This window comes from Lytechinus variegatus, chromosome 2, assembly GCF_018143015.1.
Source record: "Lytechinus variegatus isolate NC3 chromosome 2, Lvar_3.0, whole genome shotgun sequence".
NCBI classification, from domain to species: domain Eukaryota; kingdom Metazoa; phylum Echinodermata; class Echinoidea; order Temnopleuroida; family Toxopneustidae; genus Lytechinus; species Lytechinus variegatus.
This window is the reverse complement of record NC_054741.1, coordinates 265,901-293,870: the sequence shown is the minus strand read 5'-3', so window position 1 is coordinate 293,870 and position 27,970 is coordinate 265,901. Positions and strand designations below refer to the sequence as shown.

Sequence of the window (27,970 nt, the reverse complement as noted above, 5' to 3'; positions counted from 1 at the left end):
CCGGGGAGGGAGTGCATGGTTGAAGCGGAATGAGTAGGGGGAAAATTAGACACACGAGGATCACAATAGTATTTTTTTCTTTCCCTTTTGGCCTCCCATACTTCTGCAATGCATGCGTGTATATATGATGCGATGATGATCGTTGGATTTTTCTAGTGCATTTGATTTCACTAGATTCAGCTTGTGACGCAATAAAAATGGCGTTCTTTGGAATGGGACAGAGACCAAGTTCTAACGACACTAAGTTATACGATCTTCTTGGAGTCTCTCCGAACGTCGAGAGTAATGAATTGAAAAAGGTGAGTTATAATTTCCTTACGAATACGACATCATATTGGTTGGGCATTCAATCATGCTAATCCGTATCGTTGCGTTGCTAGAATCACAGGTGATTAAATGAATGAATCAATGGCAAGGGGGCACGCATGCGGTACCGGTACCGGCATTGGTTGTCATTTGACGGTGTGGTGCATGGTGCTGCATGCTAGACCAAAAGCTTCAGTCTCGGTATAGCCTATAGTATAGGTATTTGGTTGTTCTGCTGAATGCTTTGCCTTTGTTTGGCTTCAATAGGCAATACATACATGTAGACTGAAGGCATTATCATGATTCAAGTCCCCGGTGACTCAGATCCACGGACAATTTTTCACAACCTAAAACATGTCCTACCTGTTTCTGCCAACCCACCTCCTAGTTGTGTGTGACTTGTCTCTTTTCAGTCTCAACCAAAGATTGTAGAGCGCCGCGTACGTACGCGGCGTTCTACAATCTTTGGTCTTTACTTTATTGGCGTAATAAATCAGAATTGCATCTGCTTCTTTTCAATCTCTATATCTATTGCTTTAGTTCGTAAATTAGTACTTTTCATATAAATAAATCATGATTATATTCATCTTTTTATGTTTCTCACTCTGAAATTTGCTTTATTTCGTTTACATTTTTACTAAATAAATCGGCCCCGAGTATATCCCTCTTCAGTCTCAATTGCTTTATTTCATTGATTCCTAATTTACTAAATAAATCAGAATTGAATCCTCTTTTCAATCTCTATATTGCTTTGTTTCGTAAACTAGCACTTTTCATATAAATAAATCATGATTATATTCATCTTTTTTATGTTTTTCACTAAAAAAATTGCTTTATTTCGTCTGTGTTTTTACTAAATAAATCAATAGTCCCTATCCCTCTTCAGTCTCCATTGGTTTATTTCGTCTATTCAGGATTTACTAAATAAAAAAGAATTGCATCTATTTTTTTTCAATCTCCATTGCTTTATTTCGTAAACTAGTACTTTTCATATACATAAATCAGGATTATATTCATCTTTTTATGTTTCTCACACTATCAAATTTGCTTTATTTCGTTTACATTTCTATCTACTAAATAAATCGGCCCCGAGTATATCCCTCTTCAGGCATTGCTTTATTTCGTTTATCCCTAATTTACTAAATAAATCAGAATTGCATCGACTTCTTTTCAGTATATAGCTTCATTTCGTCATACTTTTTAATTATGCTATATAAATAAATCTCAATATATATGTTTGTCATGATTATGCTTTATTTCGTCTATCACGTTTTTACTAAATAAATCAAATTGCATATCTCCCTCTGAACTGTCTCCATTGCTTTATGTCGTCAGGTAAAAAGAATATCTGTATAATTACTCCTCGTGATTCAAGTCCCCCTTCATCCGAATTAAACTACTAAGTCACTTGTTGATTTTCGATGATGAATTATTAAGATCGATAGAATTGAATTAAAACAGTATATACTACTCCTCGTGATCCAAGTCCCCTCTCCTTATACAAAATGACAATTAACCTGTTGATATTCATCTACCCCTCATTTCCCTCCTCTTCAAAACCACTCTGCCACTTTTAGACAGTTTAATAGACATGATTAATGAATATTTTCGATAATAAGAATCATTAAAATCAATGAAAATCACATTAAAAACACTATATAACTGTCTAAATACTCCTCGTGATCCAAGTCCCCTCTCCTAAAAATACGAAACGGCAATTAACCCGTTGATATTCATCTACCCCTCATTTCCCTCCTCTTCAAAACCACTCTGCCACTTTTAGACAGTTTAATAGACATGATTAATGAGTATTTTCGATAATAAGAATCATTAAAATCAATGAAAATCACATTAAAAACACTATTTAACTGTCTAAATACTCCTCGTGATCCAAGTCCCCTCTCCTAAAAATACAAAACGGCAATTAACCCGTTGATATTCATCTACCCCTCATTTCCCTCTTCAAAACCACTCTGCCACTTTTAGACAGTTTAATAGACATGATTAATGAATATTTTCGATAATAAGAATCATTAAAATCAATGAAAATCACATTAAAAACACTATTTAACTGTCTAAATACTCCTCGTGATCCGAGTCCCCTTCCCGTGTTGAGTTCGTCCAATTTCCCATAGGAGGGGACTTGGATAATGAGGAGTACTATTACTCGTGATCCAAGTCCCCTCTCCTAAAAATACAAAACGGCAATTATAAACCCGTTGATATTCATCTACCCCTCATTTCCCTCTTCAAAACCACTCTGCCACTTTTAGACAGTTTTAAATAGACATGATTAATGAGTATTTTCGATAATAAGAATCATTAAAATCAATGAAAATCACATTAAAAACACTATTTAACTGTCTAAATACTCCTCGTGATCCAAGTCCCCTCTCCTAAAAATACAAAACGGCAATTAACCCGTTGATATTCATCTACCCTCATTTCCCTCCTCTTCAAAACCACTCTGCCACTTTTAGACAGTTTAATAGACATGATTAATGAATATTTTCGATAATAAGAATCATTAAAATCAATGAAAATCACATTAAAAACACTATTTAACTGTCTAAATACTCCTCATGATCCGAGTCCCCTTCCCGTGTTGAGTTCGTCCAATTTCCCATAGGAGGGGACTTGGATAACGAGGAGTACTATTACTCGTGATCCAAGTCCCCTCTCCTAAAAATACAAAACGGCAATTAACCCGTTGATATTCATCTACCCCTCATTTCCCTCCTCTTCAAAACCACTCTGCCACTTTTAGACAGTTTAATAGACATGATTAATGAATATTTTTGATAATAAGAATCATTAAAATCAATGAAAATCACATTAAAAACACTATTTAACTGTCTAAATACTCCTCGTGATCGGAATCCCCTTCCCGTGTTGAGTTCGTCCTATTTCCCATAGGAGGGGACTTGGATAATGACTAATAGTACTCCTCGTTATCCAAGTCCCCTCCTATGGGAAATTAGACGAAGTCAACACGGGAAGGGGACTCGGATCATGAGGAGTATTTAGACAGTTAAATAGTGTTTTTAGTGTTATTAATTTTGTCTTATTTAGTGTTTTGATCATTGTTTCATCAACTTGGAAGGATATACCGCCACAGGAGTGAAAAGAAAGAGACTATTTCTGTCGTTTGAAAAAGTGTCCGAGTCAGTTGTTATTGTGTCAATGGGAAAACATGTGGTGGAAGGAAGTCCCCGCTCAGTGAGAAGCTTCGCACCGTTTCGCATCGCGAACAATAGATTTCTTTGGCAAATCTTCCAACCGTGGATTCTATTGAAAGATTGCTGATATTTGAGGTGTGTCTCAAGTTTGTCCCCAGTGACGTGGATGATGATAAGGCCAGACTGAAGAGCTGAGACATTTTAGAGGCCCGTACATAAGGCCATGCGTTTTATGTTGCCTTTGGGCCCGCAAATCACAGTGAACAATTGTGTACAACGGATAGCGGAGCGTGAACGTAGCGGTCGTGTACATTTTTGCTTATTACATGACATCATCCAGCAACTGCCGAGAACCAATTTATGAATGAAAATATAGTAAGCATGCGCAGTGCAAGCCTTTTATTTCCCCACACAGAATTCCACCAAAACAAGTGTGCAATTTTCTATCACCTCGTACCAAAATCGACCTAGAATTTCAATTTCGCGTATTTTATATGAAAGGTATTCTTGGAGGATCTATTTTCTCACCGATACCGCACAGGTAAGCGAATTTTGATTACTTCTTGCTTTTCCGTCAAAATCTTACGAATTAGCGTCTATATGTCATCGTGTTCGTTGGAATTTGTAGAGTCCATCGCAACGTGCACAAAGTCAATTGGCTTCCGGGTTTCGGAGCGTCGCGTGAATATGCATGAAATTGCAGAGTTTCGATAATTTCGATCGATACCGGAGCGATCCGATCACGAACCAAGACCATTTACCGCGTACACATCCTGACCGGATATCGTTATCGCTATCGATACTTCTGCACGCAGTCCGAGGGAATTATTTTTGGGACCATGTGATCATGACGTGATCTGCGCGATTGACCAATCAGCGGTCTTCGAATCCCTGTGCGGAGATGATCTATTAGTTGTACAGTCTATGGACAATTGTTTGTTGTGCAAATAGGTGGTATCATTACATTTGCACGACTAACGACAATAACATTCGTATCGCAGCTCCCTGAGTCTGAATAGTCTGCTAGTGCACAGCTAGCTGCAGAGGTTTCATGCATGCAAAGCTCAGCCAGACAGCTGTTTGTTGTTGTTATTTTGAATAGGCAAACTAGTCAGTTTTGACTATTGTTGCCTCATAAACATGCTTTTCTTTTTTTTTCCAATATATGATAATTTCTTTGTTCAAATTATGTCAGTTCGAAAAGTAAAAGAAAGAAAGGAAAGAAAAGTTCTCAGGAAATTGTGCAAGACCACCTCTCCTGCCCGGCACGGCCGGCTGAATAATAGTTACTTATGCTAGCGGTAGGCCTACATACGTATGACTATGCAATCTTTGTGTGTAGATTAACAAAAAAGGCGCATGACGAATTGGCTTGCAAGTTGAACTGTAGAAAGTTGATAAATGCATGCAAAATCTGGAGAAAAATTGCGCTACTTTGAAAAATATTGGTTGCCCGATGTGGGCCACCAATACTTTTTTTCAGTAATGGTTGCCCGAGATGAATTTTTGGTGGCCCTGGGCCACCGCTAATGTTGAGCCTTGTTTTAGGGGTAAATCAGGCTTTGATACATATTTTCTCGAACAATTGTGATATGAAATTTGGTCTTAAAAGATGATTGCGCCCAGTTATTTTGGTAGAGTTATCCCCAACAAGTTATATATCACTGGAAAGGTCTCACTCTAAAGAGTTGAAATATGCATGTTATTTCGCTATAGGGTGTAAAGTTTATCTGATTCTCAGATATATTGGGAACTGTTTTTTCACAGTTTTCCACATATTTTGACCTTTAACTTTTTATGACATTACGCTATGCCTTTTCTGATTGCATTTTTGAATTTCTGAGACAATTTCCTTTCAGAATATATATACTTTTAATGGGTATAGGATGTCAAACATAAGAAAAAAATACAATTGTATAAAATGGTGCGATTTGGGAGGAAAATTTGAGTTGTAACGGAAATGGGCCCAACTCAAAACGCATGGCCATAAAATAAAAACGGTATTGTGATAAAAACAGGATTTATAACCGTTATTTCTGGGGATTTATTCAACAATTTCTGACATTTTTACTATCATCCCCATTCACCGACGGTAGTGTGAGCTCGCATGAGTTATCACGCCCTCCCTTTTGTCGATTGAGCTCTTCAAAGTTCAGTCTATGTATTAGTGAGTGGAGCCAACGTAGTTCAGCGGAACAACCAAAAATACAGAGACTTTTGGCTTTTGGTCTACGTAAAACGTTGAACGTTACAGATAACACATTCGGCGGAAACCAGACTTTGTCTTAAGGATCATTTTTTTTTACAATTGTCAGTGCCACATTATAAAAATGAAATTAGACCTAGATTCTAGTTGACAAGAAAATAATTGGTACCTTAGGGCCGCAATTACCGCTAGATTCTAATTCCTTTCAAAAGATGATCAAATTTTTAGTCATCCTCGATCCTAATGTAGACCGAAAGCTTCCGTCTCTCGCTAAATTCGTTGGCTCCACTCACCAAATACAGAGACTGAAGTTCTAGCAGGATCTGTACAGGGGACAATGGCCATATGTTTATGTATTAGGTTCGGATAAACCGGAAGTGAAATACGTTGCGCGACAGTCGAAGTAAGTCACTGTTTTTCGTCTCACCTGCATAGCAGAGTGAGACTAAAGGCGCCGCTTTTCTGACGGCGACAGTGGCGTCAACATCAAATCTTAACCTGAGGTTAAGTTTTTGAAATGACATCATAACTTAGAAAGTATATGGACCTAGTTAATGAAACTTAGCCATAAGGTTAATCAAGTATTACTCAACATCCTATTAGAGTTTCATGTCACATGACCAAGGTCAAAGGTCATTTAGGGTCAATGAACTTAGACCATGTTGGGGGAATCAACATCAAAATCTTAACCTGAGGTTAAGTTTTTGAAATGTCATCATAACTTAGGAAATATATGGACCTAGATCATTAAACTTGGACATAAGGTTGATCAAATATCACCAAACATCCTGCATGAGTTTCACATCACATGACCAAGGTCAACGGTCATTTGGGGTCAATGAACTTTGGCCGATTTGGGGGTATCTATTGAATTACAATCAAAACTTTAAAAGTTTTTGGATCTGATTCATGAAACTTAGACATAATAGTAATCAAGTATCACTCAACATCCTGTGCAAGTTTCAGGTCACATGATCAAGGTCAAAGGTCATTTAGGGTCAATAAACTTTGGCCGAATTGGGGGTATTTATTGAATTACCATCCTATCTCTGTAAGTGTATTGGTCTAGTTCATAAAACGTGGAAATAAGAGTAACCAAGTGTCACTGAACATCTTGTGCGAGTTATAGTAGTTTTCAAAGTCAGCACTGCTGCTATGTTGAATCGCGTGATGCAGGTGAGACGGCCAGAGGCATTCCACTTGTTCCCCTTCTAAGTTTATTTTCCCCGTTACGGTGCATTTCAGGCCAAAACGGAATCATAATCTTTATGTTGGTACAGTTCTTTTTATAAACCGTATTTTTATTAAATAAAAACAAAAATAGACGAGCCCCGATTGGGGGGGGGGATTTTGCATTGTAAGTCCTTTAATGGTGGCTGCACGATAGCGAGCTGTCTGTGTACGAGGAGAAATTTAAAAAAAAACTTTAAATGTTAAAAAAACTCCTCGAAACGGACGGCTGCCAGCTGTCTACCTCGATTCGCTCCGTGGTCATCGTAAGTTGCCATCTTGGATGACGTCATCATCCTTACGGAAGTCTCTACCAGTCGTCATATATCACGATTTGTGCCACTGCATTGTGCTTGTCTATGTAAGTGTGCTCGGAACTTGTTAACCGCATTGATCAGCCAGGATAATCAGAAAGCTTTCTTGAAATCATAAAAGCCTAACTCAAGGCTCCATACCTGCACTAAAACCTTCATTTTTCATATAGTATTTTTTGGTGGCCCGAAAAATATAGAGAAAAACATTAAAATTGAATAAAACAAACTTATAAAATATTAATTGTGCAGCCACGACGACTGTTACATGTACTTTCACCTTGTGTAGCCACACGACACTACCGCTGGTCAGCGATGATTGTCCTATCCAACATCGTTATGATTGCGGAGGCAATCGTAAACTCTTGAGGTCGCATTCCAGAAATAGACGCACTACCATCTTATGTTGTTCTCGATAATAGTCCTCTTCTCAACAACATCGTGATGACTGCGGTGGCTGTCGTGAAATCCTAGAGGTCACATGACTTCCATAAATAGAAGCACTACTATGTGAGGTTGTTAACAATGATATTCACCTTCTCTACAACATCGTGGTGATTATGGAGTCTGTCGTGAACTTTAGAGGTCGCATGACTTCCGGAAATAGACGCACTGCCATCTGAAGTTGTTTATCAGAGCTGATAAGATAAGATATTTATTCGTCTTTCTGTCTGCACATACATTTACATTTATCTTACAAGTGTGATTTCACATTCTACAAATGAAAATCAATTAACCATAAATCATTGTTACAGTAGAGAAAAAAAAAGAAACACAGCAAATAACTAATTACGTATTGAGAGAAAGACAAGGAGAACCCCTGAAAAAGCAAGGCTTGTAAGGCTAGGGTCTCCTTTGTTTCAAGTACATGACTAAATAGTATTCAGTGTGTACATGTAATATCCTTAAAAATACAAGAGAAACAAAACAACTAAAAAAAAGCAACAACAATAAAACACACACAAAAAAGAAAAACTAAAACTAATCAATGACAAAAACACACTAAAAAAATAGAATACATTGCTTGAATGTACAATTATGAAGTCTAATAAACTAACAACAATATGATATAATTAAGGTATATATGATGGAACAAGGAATAAGTATGGATAATATGGCATGAAAAAAAAGAGGAAGATCGTATGTAAAATAGTAAAGTAAAAAAACAAAACATGACAAAGGTAAAAGATACACAAGAAAAAAAACAAAAACAAAAACAAAAAACAAAACAAAACAAACATGGGCTGACCCTCTGCAGAAGAATCCAGTTAGACAAGATACAAAATAAATAAATATTGATATATCATAACATTCTCCAGTCTTATATACAGTTTTTTATAGGCTCCAAAATTAAAAAATAACATAGTATATAAAAGCATATCTTAACCTAAAGCAACTCACAAATAACAATTAAGAAGATAACCTTTAAGTACACGCTGAAAAGTATAAATGCTTACAGATTTTTTAATATTTGAATTGAGAGAGTTCCAGAACCTGGGTCCTGTATTTACAACTGTCCTAAAAGCAAAACTTGTATGTAACTTTGGTAAGTGGAATGCAGAAGCATTTCGTGTATAATACTTATGTATGTCACTATTTTTCATGAACATTGCGACCAGAGCTGGTGGCATGATGCCTGCATTGTATGCATACATTAGAGTACCAAGTTGAAAATCATAGATATCTTGTAATTTAAGAATTCTATGCTCATAAAAAAGTGGGGTAGTATGCGAGCGATAGTTAACATTACAAACAATTCTTAAAGCTCTTTTCTGAATCAAGTACACCCTTTCTAGATTAGTTTTAAGAGAATTACCCCATGCAAGAACACCGTAATTGAGATAAGGGAGAATTAGTGTTGAATACATCATACAAAGAATATCAGTAGAGAAAAAGGATTTCAATTTGTATATTACACCACAATTTTTTGATAATGTCTTACATAGATGATTTATATGGGTTTTCCAAATCAGCTTTTCATCTATATGCAACCCCAGAAATTTGGTCGTCTTTACTCTATCTATTAACACATCATTAAATATAACATCACCTGGAACTTCTCTAATCCTGTTGCTAAAAAGCATGTAATTTGTTTTCTGCAAATTTAGAGATAATTTATTTGCTTGAATCCACAAAGTGACTTTCCTCAGTTCACTATTAACTGTTTTTAAAAGGGTCTCAGGATTTCTGTGGGAATAATACAAACTTGAATCATCTGCAAATAAAATGAATGATAAAATATCAGAGGAATAGTGAAAATCATTAATATACACAATAAATAATAACGGACCAAGGAGGGATCCCTGGGGAACACCACAAGTGACATTCTGTAAACCTGACTCAGCATCCTTTATCGAGACAAATTGTTTCCTGTCAGCTAAGTAACTCTTGAACCAGTCCAATGCTGTACCCCTGATACCATAATGTGATAACTTGCCAATCAAAATATCATGATCTACTGTGTCAAAAGCTTTCGAATAATCAAGAAATATACCAATTGTATGCATCTTTTTGTCTATGGATTGTGATACTTTATCAATAAAATGTAGCAAGGCATGGGTGGTGGTATGATTCTCACGAAAGCCAAACTGAAATTTAGAAAATATATTACTCTTGTTGAAAAATTTCAGAGTTCTAACATAGATCACTTTCTCAAGAATCTTTGAGAATGCAGTCAATAGAGAAATAGGTCTGTAATTATTCAGATATTGAGGGTCCCCTTTCTTAAAAATAGGTACGACCTTCGCAATTTTCATGTCAGTAGGAACTTCCCCACATGACATTGATAGATTAAAGACATGAAGTAGGGGTTGAATAATTCCTAAGATAATTTCTTTAATTAAGTTGTTAGTAACCCCATCATAACCGGGACTTTTCCCGTTTTTAAGAGATTTCACAATGGTAAGCAGTTCTTCCCGAACTACTGGTAAGAAAAATAAACTTTTACTATTTCGCTCTTTCATAAAATCTCTGTAAGTCTGCTGAGAAAGTGGCACTGCCCGTGAAAGTTTTGGACCAATGCTGCAAAAGTAATCATTAAAGTTGTCTGCTATAATATTCCTTTCTTCCACCACATGACCGTTAATTTCAATACTCTTTACATGTGATATCTTTTCCTTTGACTTGAATACTTTCTTAATCACTTTCCAAGTTCCCTTGATATTGTTTCTTGTTGCTTGAAATTGAGTGCAATAATATGATTTCTTTGCAGTACGAAGAACTGAAGTAAGAGTATTTTTATAATTTACATAACGTTTACGTGAAGATTCAGTACCACGCACTTTATACGAATAATACAGCTTGTTTTTCTTGTTAATGGATCTCAACAATGAAGCACTAACCCATGGCATAATAGGAACAGTTTTACGATTTCTTCTACTTTGCTTTAGGACTGGTACATTTTTATTATACAGAGACATGAATTTTTGTAAGAACCTTTTAAACGATATGTTCACATCATTTTCTTTAAGAACTTCACTCCAGTCAGTTTCCATTAATGCTGCTCTCAGCTTTGCGATATTAGCGGAAGTGTTTTTCCGAATTGATTTGGATTCTTGTCTACAGCCTCTATCCAAGTTTAGACGAGCGAAGATTGGGAAATGATCTGAAATATCTGATACAATGATCCCTGAGGATGGAAAAGGTTGTCTATTACAGAAAATGTTATCTATGAGCGTAGATGAAGCTTCAGTTACCCTTGTTGGTTTAATAATTAATGGCATTAAGGAAAAAGACAGCATCATATTAAGAAATGCATCATAATGATAATTTTCATCACACTGAAGGAGGTTTATATTATAGTCACCCATTATGAAAATTGTTTTGTTTACGAAAAGTGGGTTTGAAAGAATACTATGCATTTCGTTCACAAAACTCTCTAAGTTACTCTGAGGAGGTCTATACACAACTCCAAATAAAACATTTCTTTTTCCTGGAATGAAGCACTCTGCAAATATTGATTCCATATGCTCAGCCATCATATTTAGCTCATCCCTTAATTGAAAGTCCACCGAATCTGGAATATATAAAGCGACTCCACCTCCTTTTTTAGCATATCTATGATTAGACACAAGATTATGACCAGGAATACGATAAAGATTTGAGTCATTCTCACTCGAGAACCACGTCTCAGTGACTCCAATCACTGTTTTACTATCTTCAAATTTGTCAATTAGTGTACTAAATGCATCAAAGTTCCTAGGCATACTTCTCATATTTAAATGCAAGACAGTAGCAATTTCAAGATTGTCTTGAAAACTATTAATAAACTGATTTTCTGAATAGTATTGACAGTTAATTGCAGAAGCATGTCCTAAATCATCAGTATCACTAAGCTCTAGTATTCTTGAATTATTTTCTAAGGAGCTACAAATGGCTTCTTCTATACTAATCATTTGGATGTTGAGTATACAATTTCAAGTGAAATCTAACTGTTTGCGCCATAAAGAACATGTCAGCATGAAAAGGAAGATTGTCAAGATGCACACATAATATATAAGAGAAAAACATACAACAAAGTATATAAAATAAAATGAACATATTATATAAATTACAAAAGCAAATGAAAAAAAAACAAAAAAGATGATTAGAGATTGTAATAGAAATAACAATGAAAGAAAAAAAAACACAAAGGAAATTACAAAGAAAAGTTAAATGGAAAAAGAAAAGTAATTTTGGGTTATCATGGGATTTGGCTTGCAAGGAAATAACCTTTTTTCAAAGTGGGTATATAGGTCAGCATGGTATCCTACAATAGGCATTAATTATAATTCAAAGCTTCAAAATGTCATCATCACATGTGATGAGTTTTTTCGTAAGTCCGCCTCCCGTGTTCTTAATTCCAGCGAAAATTTTTCCGTCGTTGCTCCAAGACCGCTCAACTTTCGGTGAGTGACGAACATTGAAAAGTAGCTTCTGTCTTGTGGGAGTCAGATCGTCGTTAACAAAGATTTTTGAACCCTTCAACTTTGATCTGGCTCCCATAATACGAGCTCGGGTGCGGAGGCTGGAAAACTCCACTAGCAGTTGACGAGGAGAACTTCTCCTTGCTCCTTTGTCTACTGGAGGACCCAGTCGATGACATCGGACAAAGTCGGATGAACTCAAGTTGACCCCCATCCTCCTGCCAATGTCAAGGACAGCCTCCTCTGGATCCTCATCTTTCACCTCGGGAACTCCTTGGATCCTGATGTTGCATGACCTGGATTTTTGCTCCAGGTCATCAATTCTTTGCTCCAAGACTGCCATCTTTTCCACTGATTTCTTTTCTGCCTCCTTATGTAGTTGAATCTCTGACTCCTGGGCCTTTATCCTCCCCTCAAGATCCATGATCCGGCCCTCCTGCATCTCTAGCCGGGTGATGATTGCAGACATTGCCTCTGTCACCGCATCTTTTACAAACTTTTTTAGTTGACTACTTTTCTCGAGCTTGTCGATGACAAGCTGGGCAATGTCGTCAGATTCCCTTTTTGTTGGCATATTAAAAAATATGGGTTTAAAATGAGAAATGGGTGGGAATAATCAAAAAAAAAGCAAATTGTTGAAAAATAATGTGAGTGAAGTCTGCAGCGGAGGAAAAGACCCAAGTGAGAGGACAGGTTTATGTGAACAGCAAGAGCATTGATAGAGTAGTACTCTGTTTTGAAGCGAAGACTATGTTTACAGGAATGGAATGTTAACTAATAACTTCTCAAGGACATTTCTCCACATTGATCCACTTTCACTTTCACTAACATTTTTAGCTCCAAGTATCACAAAAAGTCCAAGGTGTGGGACTGTAGTAAGAAGTTCCTTGCAAGACCCATGAGGAATCCAACCAAAAAACACATAAAGTTTCTACATTCTGATAGTAGCGTATATCAACACAGATGTCACAAAGATGGCATCTATTAGCTGCACAACATATGAAGTGTGAAGTATGAAGACTTAGACTAGAAAAGAAGATTTTTTGTAGACACTTTACAAGCACATGGCAGAGTTGACCCTGTAGAAAACAATATACAATATACTATATGAGCTGCCAAGTAGTACGATTTTTCCGTATTTCATACGGAAATCAATTTAAAATACGGCAGTACGCTTTTTCATGATAAAATACGGGAAAAAACAAATTAGAGAAGAAAAGGTATTCCGTGTGTTGCTGCCCTCTACGTTCAATGAGTTATGCTTTCATCAAGGCTTTCCGATTAGAATTTTCGATATCCTGGCGAATCAATGTGGGTGACAAGTTCCGAGCGCACGCACGTAGTTTACAAGCGCAAAGCAGCGGCTCAAATCGCGATATTTTGCGACTGGTAAATACGTCTGTAAGGATGATGACGTCATCCAAGATGGCAACTTACGTTGACCGACGGAAGGATCGAAGATGACGATGTTTCGATCATAATTTGAAACGAATTAGCCGTAACTGCGGTCTAAGGTACGATATTTCTGAATTTCATACATTTTCCCGTAAATATGGATGCAATTTCTTTTTCATAATGTGATATTTTATGATTTTATGTGCAAAAAACGATCGGAAAAAAACCAGGTTACCGTCGAATGTTAGATCTAACGTTACTGCTAATACGTTGTCTGTACGTACGAGCCTCCAAATTCTTCAGTCTATGTATTGGTGAGTCAGCCAACGCAGTTCAGCGGAACAACCAAAATCTAGACTGAAGCTTTCGGTCTCGTGTACGTGTGCGACGGTGTGGGGCGCAAAATAATGTAAGAAGTGATCGAACTTTGCCATTATGCATGCATATTTATCTCATGGTAAAAATACAGATTTTTTGGTCAAAATACTGATTTTGGGGGATAAGAATACTGAAAATGCAAAATACAACTTGGCAGCTCTGGTTTATGATGATAGTCACCTTCTCTATAACATCGTGGTGATTGCAGAGGCAATCATAAACTCTTAAAAATTGCATGACTTACCAAAATAGATGCATAATTATCCGAAGTTGTTTACGATGATATTCACCTTCATTGTGGTGATTTCGGAGGCAGTTGTTAACTCTAACTTAAGATGTCACATTAGCTAGACTATTGTGAGTGATCATTCCTAAAGAATATATGTATTAATATTTATTTAATTTTAAACCTCTAGCACCTCAAAACATTTTTAAGACATGTTCCTCCGATCTGTCATCATTGACTTCTCTTCAATTTAATTTGCCTTTGCGATAGAGTCAGGAAGATGCGTCTTTTATAATTCTTCTACGAGAGAAAGAGATCATTGCTAATAATAATTCTAAGTCGCTAGCTCCTCAAAACATGTCTAAAACTTTGTACATTTCAGCAAGTTTAACTACATGTACATTTTATTTGCCTCCGCTTATGATCAAAACAAATCATCTTGTTTTTCTTCTTCTTCCTCCGCTTTTGTCGGAGATCAAAACAAATCCTCACTATCATATTCTTCCTCTTCCTCTGCTTATGTCGATGATCAAATCATCTTCATCTTGTTGCTCCTCCTCTTCCACTTATTTTGGAGATCAAAACAAATCATCATTTTCTTTTCCTTTATCTTCTTTTTCTTCCACCGCTTTTGTCTGAGGTCAAAATATAGCTTGTCCATTGAGAGTAATAGCGCTCTGCCTCAATGTATGTCACCACATGTTTTTTTTGTCTTGTTATGTTTTGTTTTTTCTGATCCCATTTTTTCTCACTCGTCAAAAATCAGCGTTCTGAAAAATGTAGAAAAGAGGAGTTATCGGATCGGGAATCACAATAAAGGTCGGTAACAATATTATTTCAAAGTTTTGACATGATTCTATGAATTATTTTCAAATTACATAATGAAAATGTACTTCTTCTAGCATGTTTTTACCTGCTCAATAAAATCTTAAAGTTTTTTTTCTTATCTCCCTCTTATCTTTTTTATCACAGGCATATAGAAAGCTTGCCAAACAATATCATCCTGATAAGAACCCTGAATATGGAGAGAAGGTATGTCCTCTATTTAATGATTCTCTGTCATCCAAATCAAAGTTGATCCCTATTGATGCATAATAGTAAAAAACAAATCATATCTTACAATTTAAGAATCCAAGCCTAGCAAATGTGAACAAATTCAAGATTTTAAAATTTCTAAAAAATCTATGAAACTTGTGGATTGTAGCATTGTTTTTACCAATTAATGAGAATCAACTTGGATTATGGCACAGGACCCTTAAAATGAAGCCCTACATTGTACTGTATGAGTAGTTATCTGTTATGAAAAGAAAGACAGATTTTCTACTGTCATGTTAAAACACATCATTATTGAATAAAGAACCATGTAAACGTTGTTCTATAATTTTGTTAATTTGTCATTACACATGCATTACAACAGTCTGAAATATGGTTACCCCAAACCCCCCAAACAACAAAGCGATCTTTGGAATACTCTTTAAATAAATGCCACATTGGTTACTCTTATATGTCATATCGATCACAAAAGTATAGTTTTTGAAAATTTTCTGGTCCAGGAAACGATTCAAACTGAAACTCATAGAGCCAATCACTTTAAGATAAGGGGGAAGATTCCCCTTTGCCTTCTTATTTACCCCATGTCTACTGAGCAATGGAGGTTGAATAAGAAATTAACGTGTGTTGAGGTGTTGATTTTTACCCATGAGGTAAATAGCATACACTGTAGTTCCTTGGCTCAATTGATCAACAAGACAATTCAAGGAAAGTTTATGTTCAGTTGGTTTTAATGAACACAGAAAAAAATAGAGGAAATATTGGGGAAGGAATCCATTGTCTGAAACCAGCATCTCCATATGTCATGTGTTATGAATTTTATTTTTAATGGAACACGATTGATACAAATATCTCTTACAGAAGGAGGTACATGTACGTGTATGATATTTCTGGTGATACATGCACTGCTAACACATGACGTACAGAGGAGCTAACTTGTCTGTGATGTCATATAATAAAAACTTTTAAACGTCATAACTCAGTTGATGTATTCTTATCAAACCAACAAACATATTTTTCTCTGTATTTTGTTGTTGTTGCTTTTATCAAAACTGACTTAATGTCAGGGTAAACTTCCTCTTTAATAATAAGCCTCTCTTCACAATAGTCACTTAATGAAACCAATAGTAGGGTCTAAAAGGTGTCAAGTCCCCGAAGGATTAGAAAACAATTCAAATTTAAACGCATTTGTGAGTTAAAATACATGTCAGGAAAGGTAGCCACATTACATTTTTGTAAAATTATATTTGTTTTACAATTAGTTTTTAGACTAGATGTATAGGTATAAATGTACATTATGCATCATTATATTGGTCAGATATTTGGATCAACATAAGAAATACATAGGGTGATAGGTTTATTTCTCTTATGACAGTGAAAATTGCACATAAAGTTTGCAAAGTGAAATGCTTTTGGGTGACCGTCTTTTCTAAATTTGCCCAAATATCTGCCTAAATTTCCCTGGAATAATATTCAAGAACAATTTTGTAAGTTACTGCAGAATAATGTCATGCTTTTACATTTTTTTGCTTGTGCAAAAAAGTAGTCTTTGAAAAAAAAGAAATACATAAATAGCCCTCAAAAGTTGTCAATAGCCCCACTGAAAAATGGCAATCATTTCCTGCCTTGCTTTCGACAGACTTCTAGTGGGCAATTTAAGAAGAAGTATGTCCAACCACCTTCTTGTAATGTTTCAGTTGCAGAACCAAGTGGCTGTGGCCCTTGGTTATATTTTTTCTGGGTTGGCAGCCCATTCCATCAATTCTTAATTGCTGCTTTAACAAGTCATAAAATCTTGAAACATTGATGTTAATTTTGTACCCGAAATATAAAATTTTAAAAAAAAGTTTTAAATGTAAAGATCTTTTAGATTAAAATTGTTGATATTTTGTTCTTTTCATTCTACCCCCCAGTTCAAAGATATCAGCTTTGCCTATGAGGTGTTGTCAGATCCTGAGAAGAGAGAAACCTATGATCACTATGGATTGGAAGGTTTAAAGGAAGGTAGAGGAGGTGGAGGAGGAGGTAATAATTCATTCATTGTGTTGATATCATGGACTTGAATATTCATTGTCTAGGCAGAAAATTGTAAGCAAATAAATCACCTTGGGTGAAGGGGATGGGCAATTACTTTCAAGGCAAGTGAATACATCCAACTTGCTGAGGAAGTCATTGTTGCCTATTCACCTGAAATCAAGAGATGATTATGTATGCTTTATATACCACATCTTGAACCACTATAAAAAAACCAATATACTTCTCTACTAGAAGGAATTTTTATATAAAAAGATTATGGTTCCTTTATAAAAGTCCTCTAATTGAAGTTTGTTTTTTACTGCTAGCATGTCTGTGCAGAAGCATCAAGCAAGATAATTGTGACCCACAAAGGAATTTTACTGCACAACAAAAAAGTTGAGGGGCAGTACACTTATATTTTGCATAAAGTGCACTAGCATTAGTGTAGACTGCGCAGATCTAGGTCTGCATGTACATGTATTAAACAAAAATTTCATCATGAGTAATGATTGATGGGGATATTACCCTTTATCATGTGACTGAATTCTGACCAGTCATATAGCAAAGTTCTTAGTATGTGGAATATAATACTAAAGAAATCAAGTGTTAAAAGTGTAGTCCACCCCAGAAAAAAACTTTAATTGCTAATCAAGCAACACGCCGAAAATTTCATCAAAATCAGATGGAAAATAGAAAAGTTATACAATTTTAAAGATTTACTTCTTTTTAACGAAACAATGCACAATTCTATATATGCAAATGAGAAACTCAATAATGTTCCCCACTATTTCTTTTGTTTGTCATTGTTTGAATTTTATGTGATATTTCAATTTTTTTACTGATTTGACAATGACTTTTGTTTGAACCCTAAAATGTTAAAACAATGGTAATGCCTCATGTTCAGGGAGGAATGAAACCTTGTTTCACATGACAATGGGGAGACAATTAGAATATTTTATATTTCATGTGATGAAATACAAAAGGAATAGTGAGTGGTTGATGTCATCAGTCTCCTCATTTACATACTGAACAAGATGATGATATAAATGTTTTGTGAATATTTATAAGCGATGTCATAACTTTCTTATTTTATACCCTATTTTGACGACATTTACAATCTTTTTATTCAAAACAACTTTTTATTTGCTGGACTTTTCCTTTGAATAACTTGTAGGGCAAGTGCTATTTTTGAAAGAGAACATTTCATACTACAACACAAATTAGGAAATTTTAAAGGGCATAAAAATGTCTTTTGTTGAAGCCAATCCATTGGGTATCTATAAGGTCTCCTATATTCATGGATTAAGTTAACTCCTGACACAGGTACATGACAAGAACCTGCATTTACATGTAACTTGAATGTTGACATGTAATTGCTTGATTATGATTATTGTAACTTTACACACTTTGAACGATTGCATCGTAAAGAAATTGAAATTGGTATATACATGTATATGTGATTTTGCTCATTTTAATTTTGTTTTATTTTGCAGGTGGTATGGAAGACATTTTCTCCAGTTTTTTTGGTGACAATATCTTTGGAGGTGGAGGTCATCCATTTGGTGGAGGGAGAGGTTCTAGACGTCCAGGGAGAAGGAGAATGAAAGGAGAAGATACAATGCACCAACATAAGTAAGATCGTCATTACAGAAGGGGAAAACAACTGGAATCTGAATAAAAGTTGAAAGAGTTGAATCGAAAAGGAAAATTGTGAGAAGGAAAGACAGGAAAGAAGGAGGGGTGTTGAGTCAGTAATATGAAAAAAAATATTTGTATACAGCTTGAATGTACATGTAGATATGATAATACAGTTAGTTTTCAGTTGAATTCCTGTTGAAGTGAGGATGCACATGGGTTAGTCTGCAGGCACAAACATTTTTTTTATACTGTTTAAACTACATTATCAATAATGATACCAGGATGGTTTTTTTTTTTTGGGGGGGGGGCATAATGACCTAAGTGTGATGTCATATTTTACAGTTGAATTATCGGTAATAGCATTTCAGACATCTCATATTTTCCTTCCTCCCCCTTTTTTCATTTTATGTCATTTCCCCCATTTGGCACTACTTAGGAGATCAGTTGCCCCCTCCTCTGATTCCATATCATTCAATACCAGCTATATGTATAAAGGAGAATTTAGTTTGTCATAATTAATATGAAGAGCATAGTAAACCAGCCTGTTCTATTTGTGGGTAGTATTAACAAATCAGTGTGTTTCACCCATCAACCACTTCATTTGTTGATAGTATAAAAGTTCTGGATATTACAGTTTCCAGCAACGCAGGGAATTGAAGGAGCATACTATATTTTGATTTTGTAATATTTCTTACAATACAAGGTATTCACCTCCCCTTATAATTTTCTTATAGAGTATCTCTTGAAGACTTGTATAATGGGAAAGTAGCCAAGCTGCAATTGAGTAAAAATGTAATCTGCACTTCTTGTGGAGGGTAAGTACAATATATCTGCATTTCAATATAAGTTAGCAAGGATTACATACAATTTGTCACCATCCTCCCCCCCCCCCCTTTAATAAAAAGTCTCTTATTCAGGAGTGTTGGTGATCACGTTTAACCCTTATTAAACGGGGGGGGGGGGCAATTTGAAATTTTTTGGAGATTTTTTAATAATTTGATTTTTTTTTTAGTTTTGTGGATTATGCCATGTGTAATGCACATGCATGTGCCGATTTTTGTTGCGATTGTGCGGCCGGCAGCGGATATCTTAAGGGGAGGGGCTGAATAACCCCCACCTCCTTTTCTTTCTTAAATTTCAAAATAACCTTTTTAATCTTTTTATTGCTAATTTGCCATCCTTTTCCAGATCTCATGATCTTTTCTTAAAGCCATCATCTTGTTCACATGGCCCAGTCATCTCAAACCACTTTACAGTTTACTTCTTTTATTCTGATAATCTTTGGGCATTTGTTTATCATATTTCAAGTATTTTGTTTGTTGTGATTGGTGCAAGTCATATGCTTTTCAACCAGTGTATAATATTGATTTAGGTGTCTTATTGGTGGATACTTTTGCTTATATTCTGATAACAGTGGTCATATGATCTTTGTCAGTCAAACTGCAAGTCTTCTTTTTTTTTTGTATATATAGCGTTGGGGGCAAGCCAGGCGCTATGCAACCCTGTCGTACATGCCATGGTAGAGGTATCAAGGTGACTATACGAGCACTAGGTCCAGGAATGGTCCAACAGATGCAATCTACTTGTCCAGATTGTAGAGGAGAAGGTTTGTCTAATAATTATAACAAATGTTTAATTTGTTGTTAACCCTTACTTACCTGGGCTGTTTTGTGAGCTTAAAGTCGGGGGGGGGGGGGGGCTTCATGCAGTGGATATATCACAAAAATGTCGAGGGGGGTGGGCTGTAAAGTTGAAATGTAAGTATTTCATTTCTACTTTTCAGCTCCGTCCCCTCAAGATTTGCATGCATTTACGGAGGTACAACATCTTAACAATACATATAGCAAGAACTAATGGTACACTTAATTTCAAAGAGAAATGCTAGTTGTAGAAGTCTGAATTTACTTTTTAACAAAATCAAATAAAATAATAATTAAAAATCAATCAAGCATAATGCTGAAAATTATATCAACAATGGATGTGAAATAAGAAACAAGCCTTGAAATAAGTGGGCGCTGAGCGCAAATTCGCGCTCATAACGCCATCAATTGCGCCCATGAAGCCCCAAAATCATCAAAATTTTGACGACCGGGCGCAAATATTTTCCAGGTAATTGCGCCCGCCGTGAGTGAGCAGTGAAGCCATATCATACATATAATTTAAATATCTGTAAAGCCAAAATCAAATAACTTTCAATTTACAATAAACACAGTTTAAAATTGCCAAGTGCGTCTTTTTTTCTGTACCATAAAAAGTGAGCTACGTCCATCTTTTTTTTTTTTCCTGCAATACATGTGCGCACGTTCTTCGATCCGGTAGCGGTTTTTCTATACTTCACCATGTGCAATTTCTAATGCACACATTTCCAGTCGGGATATCACAATTCTGTGATATAGTAATTTGAATTGCACAGGAGATAAATCCCTGTTCACAGCACATACGATGTGCAAGTCTTTTACCCTCACAGTCGTCGACCTTGCTTGTCAAAACGGAGCCTTAATAATCCAAAATAACTTAGCTTATAGTTGTGAATTGTAGCTTTTTAATTTCTTTCCTGGAGACGGGTAAATATCAGACAATAAATAATCTAACAAGGCTCCATCTAAAAACAAAAAATAGGAGGACGCCGCTTGCACTTGAGTGTGGTGTTAGCAAGCCAGTTTTGAGCTCATGTCTGCCAGAGCTCTGGGTGAGAATTCTATCAGTAATGGCCTAAGTGATGGTGATTTTCCGTTTGAGATAGAGTTTAGATTTCATGTTAATTTTTGAAAACTGTCAAAAAACTTTATGATTTCTTCATTGTGATGAATATTTAAGTTATTAATGAATACATTTTCACCGAATTCAGACTCTCCCAGAATGAAAGGCATTTTCTGTGGAGATCTGCGTTTTCAAATAACTTGTGAAAAACTTAAGGTACGTGAACCTACAATACATGTACATAGCCTGTGGCTATGTGCTGGAATTTGAATAGAGTTATTTATTTATTTCGTTTCTTAATTTCTTTAACATAATTCATATGCAATCCAAGTGCACCTCACAGCCACAATCACACACAAACACTCACCCACTCCCATGATTCAAATCATAAAAAAAACATTGAAATTTTTTTTTTTTCTAAATTTATTATTTGATCTGAATTCTCTCTTTCTCCATCTCTCTCTCTTTTTTTAATTTTTATTTTATTCATTTATTTAGATTTTTTTTTTGAGGGGGGGTGGTTCATTGATCATGGTTCATTAAAGATGAAAAATAAATAAGCCCATGTGTGTGTGGTTGTAATGGGGATGTGGAGTGAGGGCCATGTCAAAACACTTAAACATTTAAATCTGATTTCTTAAATGTTTGAATAAGCCTAATACTTAGCATATGCTATTCATTTACTAATTAAAAAATTGCAGGAGCTGCGCTTACTATAAACAAATTTGCGGTGTGGTTCACTGTTATATATATATTTTTTAAAATTGCCCCTGGTTCCAGAAAATTGCCCCCGGTTCCTGTAAAAAGCCTGTGAGCCGGGGGCAATTTAAAAAAAAAATGCCCCCGGCTCACAGGTGCTTATTTCAAGGCTTGATAAGAAAGATGCAGATTTTTATAGTTTCACTTATTTTCACAAAATAGTTATATGTAAACTCTGGTTGCTCTACAAATGAGTTAACCAGTAATGTCACCCACTCACTAATTCATTTGTAGTTAATTAAATGAGAAATGACAAATATCTCACTTAAAATAAGTGAAATTTTATTATGTTATGACTTTAGAATTTTACATCAGATTTTAATGAAATTTGTAGCCTTCAAAGTTTGTTTTTCTTATTTATGCAATTCAACTTGTTGTTTGTGTGGACTTTCCCTTAAACTTAATCATGCAACCTTTGGTGTATTGCTCTTGCAGGTGAAAGGATTAATGAGAAAGACAGATGTAAGAAATGTAATGGAATGAAAGTGAATAAAGAATCAAAGATCTTAGAGGTTCATGTTGATAAAGGAATGAGAGAAGGTCAGAAGATAACATTCAGAGGAGAAGGAGATCAACAGGTAACTACTATTATACTTTGGTCTAAAAATACACCTGTATATCATGTCATCATTTTATCTTTCCATTTCACGATACCATATTAAGAACCAGGTCAATAATACATTGACTTCACTGGGGCTAATTATCTATTCATGAGATTCTTGTGACCCCCATGGTCCCATTCCCACTGAATTTGGATTGTGTGAGTATACCCAACCCACATATGGTCTAAAGCATGCTGAGTATACCCAACCCACATATGGTCTAAAGCATGCTGAGTATACCCAACCCACATATGGTCTAAAGCATGCTGAGTATACCCAACCCACATATGGTCTAAAGCATGCTGAAAATTAAAAGAAAAAAAGAATAAAAGGTTTTAACGTTTTAACTTCAGTACTCTACATGCTTCGCTTATCCTATTGTACCTGAATGTTGATATCTATCTTTTGGTAACAAGTTCATGAAAACTGGACAAGGGACAACTTCTGTGATTGCACATTGTGATAAGTGATTTTGGGATAAACTTAAAGGGCTGTTTATTTCCAGTGTTTGTTTGGTTGAACTCAGTATAAGAGCCTGGATGTGGCATTTTTTTTTCATGATTTATTTTTTCTTTATTAATTCATTTTATTTATATATCATTATTCTATTTTTTTTTTTTTTTGGTGAAGGGGTCACTATTGAGTTTTCAACCCAAAAATTAAATGGTAGGTCATATCATAAGTTTTAGTAGCCAACCTTGATTAATGTTCCATATCACCTAAGTCTATCTATTTCTAGGATGTCTTTCCTGACCAATGGTGTGTTTGCATAAAAAGAATATGTGCCAAAGGAATTCTGGGAGGAATTAGCAAAATAAGCCTAGCATTCTAGCCAGATGTTTGGTCTTTTCCTAAGCAATTATGATACACTCTCCCACATGTGCATATCTGTGTCATTGTTCTTGGGTGTGATCATTGCAGCTTAGATGTCATGATTTCACAAAGTTCAGTCAATGTAACTGTACTAGATTTAAATCTTCAATGATATAGTGAAAATTAATGTACATTATCTTACGAGTTTGTTTTGATTTCTTTACTTGACAGCCTGATGTTGAAGCTGGTGATGTTATTATAGTGTTAGTAGAGAAAGAGCATAACCAGTTTAAACGAGTGGGTAGTGACCTCTACATGGAACATACTATTGGAATCACAGAGGCGCTATGTGGGTTCCAGTTCTCATTAACACATTTAGATGATAGGAAAATTCTCATCAAGTATCCTCCAGGAAAAGTCATCCAACCAGGTAATAACAATAATAAACTTAACATTTTTAAAGTGTTTCATACTCTTTGTTTTTAAGTGCTTTTCATTTTGTTCTTTTTATTGAATTTGGAAATAAATGCTGAATTGAACGGAATATGAATATTATTTTTATTATTACCACAGTCATAGGATAATGTGAGTAGCCCCTCCCCTCCCACTTTAAAGATAGATATCAGTTGTGATAATGATTTCCATATGAGTTTGTACACAATCCAAAGAATGACCACCCAAACATCTGTGTGTATGAATGAATAAATAATATGTGCCATAGAAATTCTGTAATGGCTGAAAAATTAGCATAATAAGCATTGCATTTCAGCCAAATATCTGGTCTTTTTCCAATCAATGATAATGCATGTACACTGCCCCTCATGTGCATATCTGTGTTGATGTTCTTCAATGTGATTGTTAAATTCATTTTGAATTTCATGATTTTTCACAAAGTTCAGTTTATGTAAAACTGTACCAGATCTAGATATATAGTGACAATTAACCTTGGTTTTACATAATTTGTAATGAAATCAGTGTTTACTGCAACTACATTCATTTATCTTTTGATAGTATTGATGTCTTGTTTCTACTCTGGTTGAAAAATTACAGATTGCTGTGCCTAAGTGGAATCTCTTAGGACCATGGAAATCTGTTTGACTAAGACAAAATTTGATTAGATGTAATTTACAATATATTTTTCTACATATTCTGGTGTGAAATAATGGTTTGAGTTGGGTGATTATTTGACTGCTAAAAACTTGCATAGTCTACTGTATCTTGGGGAAAATATGCATGTCCGTATGTGATAATGCAAATCATATTCCAAACACAAAATAAAACATGTTACAGGTATTTACTTTTCTTATGTAAAAATAGGAGAATGCAATTTGAGAGCCATTCTTAGGTCACTAATATTATAATGTAATATTGAATTTATTTTCAAACTAAAATATGCAAAGTGAGACATAAGTTTATTAATGACACAGCAGTTCTATCGTTTCTAGCGATATCACCTCTTGAGAATTCCATTTGCCAAAGTTGTATCCTACATCCATACGAGACAAGTGTGATTACCAGTACCATTCCTTTGACTATCTGTGTGAATAAAATCTGAAATTGTTATTTTTAAATTTTGTATTATGTCTCTCCAGGCTGCAAACGAGTTGTTGAAGGAGAAGGCATGCCTCTATACAGGAATCCATTTGAAAAAGGAAATCTCATCATCAAGTTTAATATAGAATTCCCACAGAATAACTTCACATCAGAAGAAAAGTTGAAGGTAAGATTTCATTGTCTTATAAGCTGGACTTTGATGATAATGACAAGTTAAAAACACTAGAATAGCCAAGGCTCATCATCATTTTTTGTCCCATCTACTTACCATAGCATCATCAACTTGAAGATCATGGCCTGTATTCTGAAGTCGGGTTTAACTTAAACTCAGGTTTGAAGTTGTGGTTTAAGTATGGGAAGCCAAAAGTTGTATGTTTCTTATGTTTACTATGCTCTTTCCTGATTCGTCGATGGTGAAGACAATCATCTATTCATACTTCCTACACAATTATGAATGATTTGAGAGCCGAATGAGCTGAAGTATGATATCTCTACTGTTAGTGATTATGTAACAATTGGCTGTCCATACTTAAACCACAACTTTAAACCTGAGTTTAAGTTAAACCCGACTTCAGAATACGGGCCCATATCTTTAGCAAGGTTGAGGTTTTAAAAAGTCATCATAACTTTGAAATTATAAACATTTCATGGAACTTTTATGTAAGGGTTGTCAAGCATCACTGATCTGAGTTTTAGGTTATGTGACCAATGTCAAATGTCATTAAGGGTTCAAGGAACTTTGATCATGTGGTATCAACATCCAAAAGTCAACTCAAGTTTATTAAATCTCTGAGACAATAATGAAAGTAACCCTATGTCTCTATTCCATAAAATTAACTTATAATGGTTTATTAGCTAATAGATGAATGTAATGGAAAGTCAGTCGGTGAAGGTTAAAGGTTTGTTTTGATTTTTGAATTACTTCTCATTGGCATGCTGGCCTGATTTAATTTAATCAAGTCCTGACGTAAGCATTTGGGAACCGGTGTGTCCAATCATACTGATTCCTCATTTAACTTGTATATATATGTATTCTTACCTTTCAGGAGCTTGAGCAGCTGCTTCCTAGTCGGCCTGAAACAGTCACACCAAGTGAAGATTCTGAAGAGGTAACAATGCTAGACTTTGAACAGAGTAATTCAACTGGTAACTCTCGTGAAGCTTACCATGAAGATGATGAAGATGATGATCACCCAGGTGGAGGTCCCTCTGTACAATGTGCACATCAATAACAGTAGATGGACTGGATCAGTTCTACTGTGAATCTGGCTTGAATGGAAAGCCACTCGATGAGGGCAGTAAGAAAGACAGCTTGATCAACTACTATAGAGTACCGAAGTGATGATGTAACAAAATGTTTTTTTTTTATCCCATATTTTGGCAGAACATGATGAAAAACATCCACAACCAAAATTTGGTGGGAATCAGTCCATAGGTTCCCCAAGTTGTGGCAATATGAAAGCAGTGTAAATCTGGCGTGGTTCAAAACATGCACCATGCCAATTTACACTGATATCATTTGGGCACTGATTTGTCTGGCTCTACAAATTGGGCCACTTTTCAAATTTTTGATAGATGGATATTTTTCATTATGCTCTGTACTGAACTTTTGTCATAAAAATACAGAAAAACACGAAGAAAATTGATGGTGTTACACTTAGGTACTCTATAGATCAGTGCCCATTGTAACTCTAGTTTTTTTTTATAAGGGTTTTATATACCCATGCCATACATAATTTGGTATTTTAATATAATCTGTCTGATTAAAAAAAATGGTCATTAAACTATGGAGTGTAGATATTTTCCCTTCTGTCCATAAAATTTAAAATTGAGTACATTGTGCATTTTGTCTCGGGATTTAGACCCTTATCATAAATCTGTATTGGTTGAAGAAATTCTTTTCTTTATCACTGGCTAGTAAATGATTTAAGAACTTCATGTGACAGAGTTAGATTCAATCTCTTACTCAATTCTTAGCACTTTCCTTTATTCAGGATGTAGATTTACAATCCATTCACATTTGAAGACAATAATGATAAATGTTGAAAAATAATGGTACAGTTAGGGAATTCAGAGTACAGGGGCAGATATCGAAAGGGCTTGTAAACCATATGTATTTGTATTGGTGGGGGCGGGGCAGCAAAAAGATATTGTGAGGATAATCTGAGGTTATGCCTTGGTTTATATGGTTCTGTGCATTGTACTGTGGGCCTTGTACATGTAACATGGGATAAGTATCTTAAAGAGTATATGTTTTTCAACGGTGAAACAATAAAATTTAACAGTACAGGGGATATTGGGTCTGAGAGCAAGCACATGTTATGAGCCTCGCCCATGTATTCTGGATTCTCTGAAGAATATGTCTCAAGGTAATCAAATCTCATCCACTGTCTCGATAAGAGTTGTTGATATTAAGTAAATTAAAGTATTTGCATTACTTGTTCATTGTACACCGTTTGGTTGAGTTGGGGTGTTCTTCCTTTGATGAAAAACCCTTCTTTCACATCATCCTATATGATCATTCAGCGCTGAACATCATAGTTTTTACTTTCAATCCTAATTCAAACTGTACCACATACCTTTGTACTCTGCCCTGTTGCACTTTATCACAATCAGCAAGAATCAAGCAGAATGAGCTAGAGAGAAATATGAAGAAAAAAACACACACAAAAAAAACAGATCTGAAAATATGGGGGGGGGGGG

General features: G+C 35.4%; 1 protein-coding gene across 1 annotated transcript; it reads left to right on the top strand.

The window, feature by feature from the left end:
• The first annotated feature begins 110 nt into the window (after positions 1-110).
• Positions 111-27,737, top strand: LOC121406997 (dnaJ homolog subfamily A member 2-like). The gene is made up of 10 exons (XM_041597881.1): positions 111-299; positions 15,108-15,167; positions 17,099-17,210; positions 18,695-18,833; positions 19,574-19,654; positions 20,312-20,445; positions 22,734-22,876; positions 23,945-24,143; positions 25,306-25,433; positions 26,314-27,737. Exons 1-10 carry the CDS (start codon positions 198-200, stop codon positions 26,497-26,499), a joined length of 1,284 nt encoding a protein of 427 aa, XP_041453815.1. The 5' UTR covers positions 111-197; the 3' UTR covers positions 26,500-27,737.
• Positions 27,738-27,970: the final 233 nt, after the last annotated feature.

Coding starts and splice junctions, on each gene's coding strand:
- LOC121406997 (XM_041597881.1), top strand. CDS start 198: ATGGCGTTCTTTGGAATGGGACAGAGACCAAGTTCTAACGACACTAAG. Junction 15,168..17,098: donor ACCCTGAATATGGAGAGAAG/GTATGTCCTCTA, acceptor TCTACCCCCCAG/TTCAAAGATATCAGCTTTGC. Junction 20,446..22,733: donor TCCAGATTGTAGAGGAGAAG/GTTTGTCTAATA, acceptor TTGCTCTTGCAG/GTGAAAGGATTAATGAGAAA.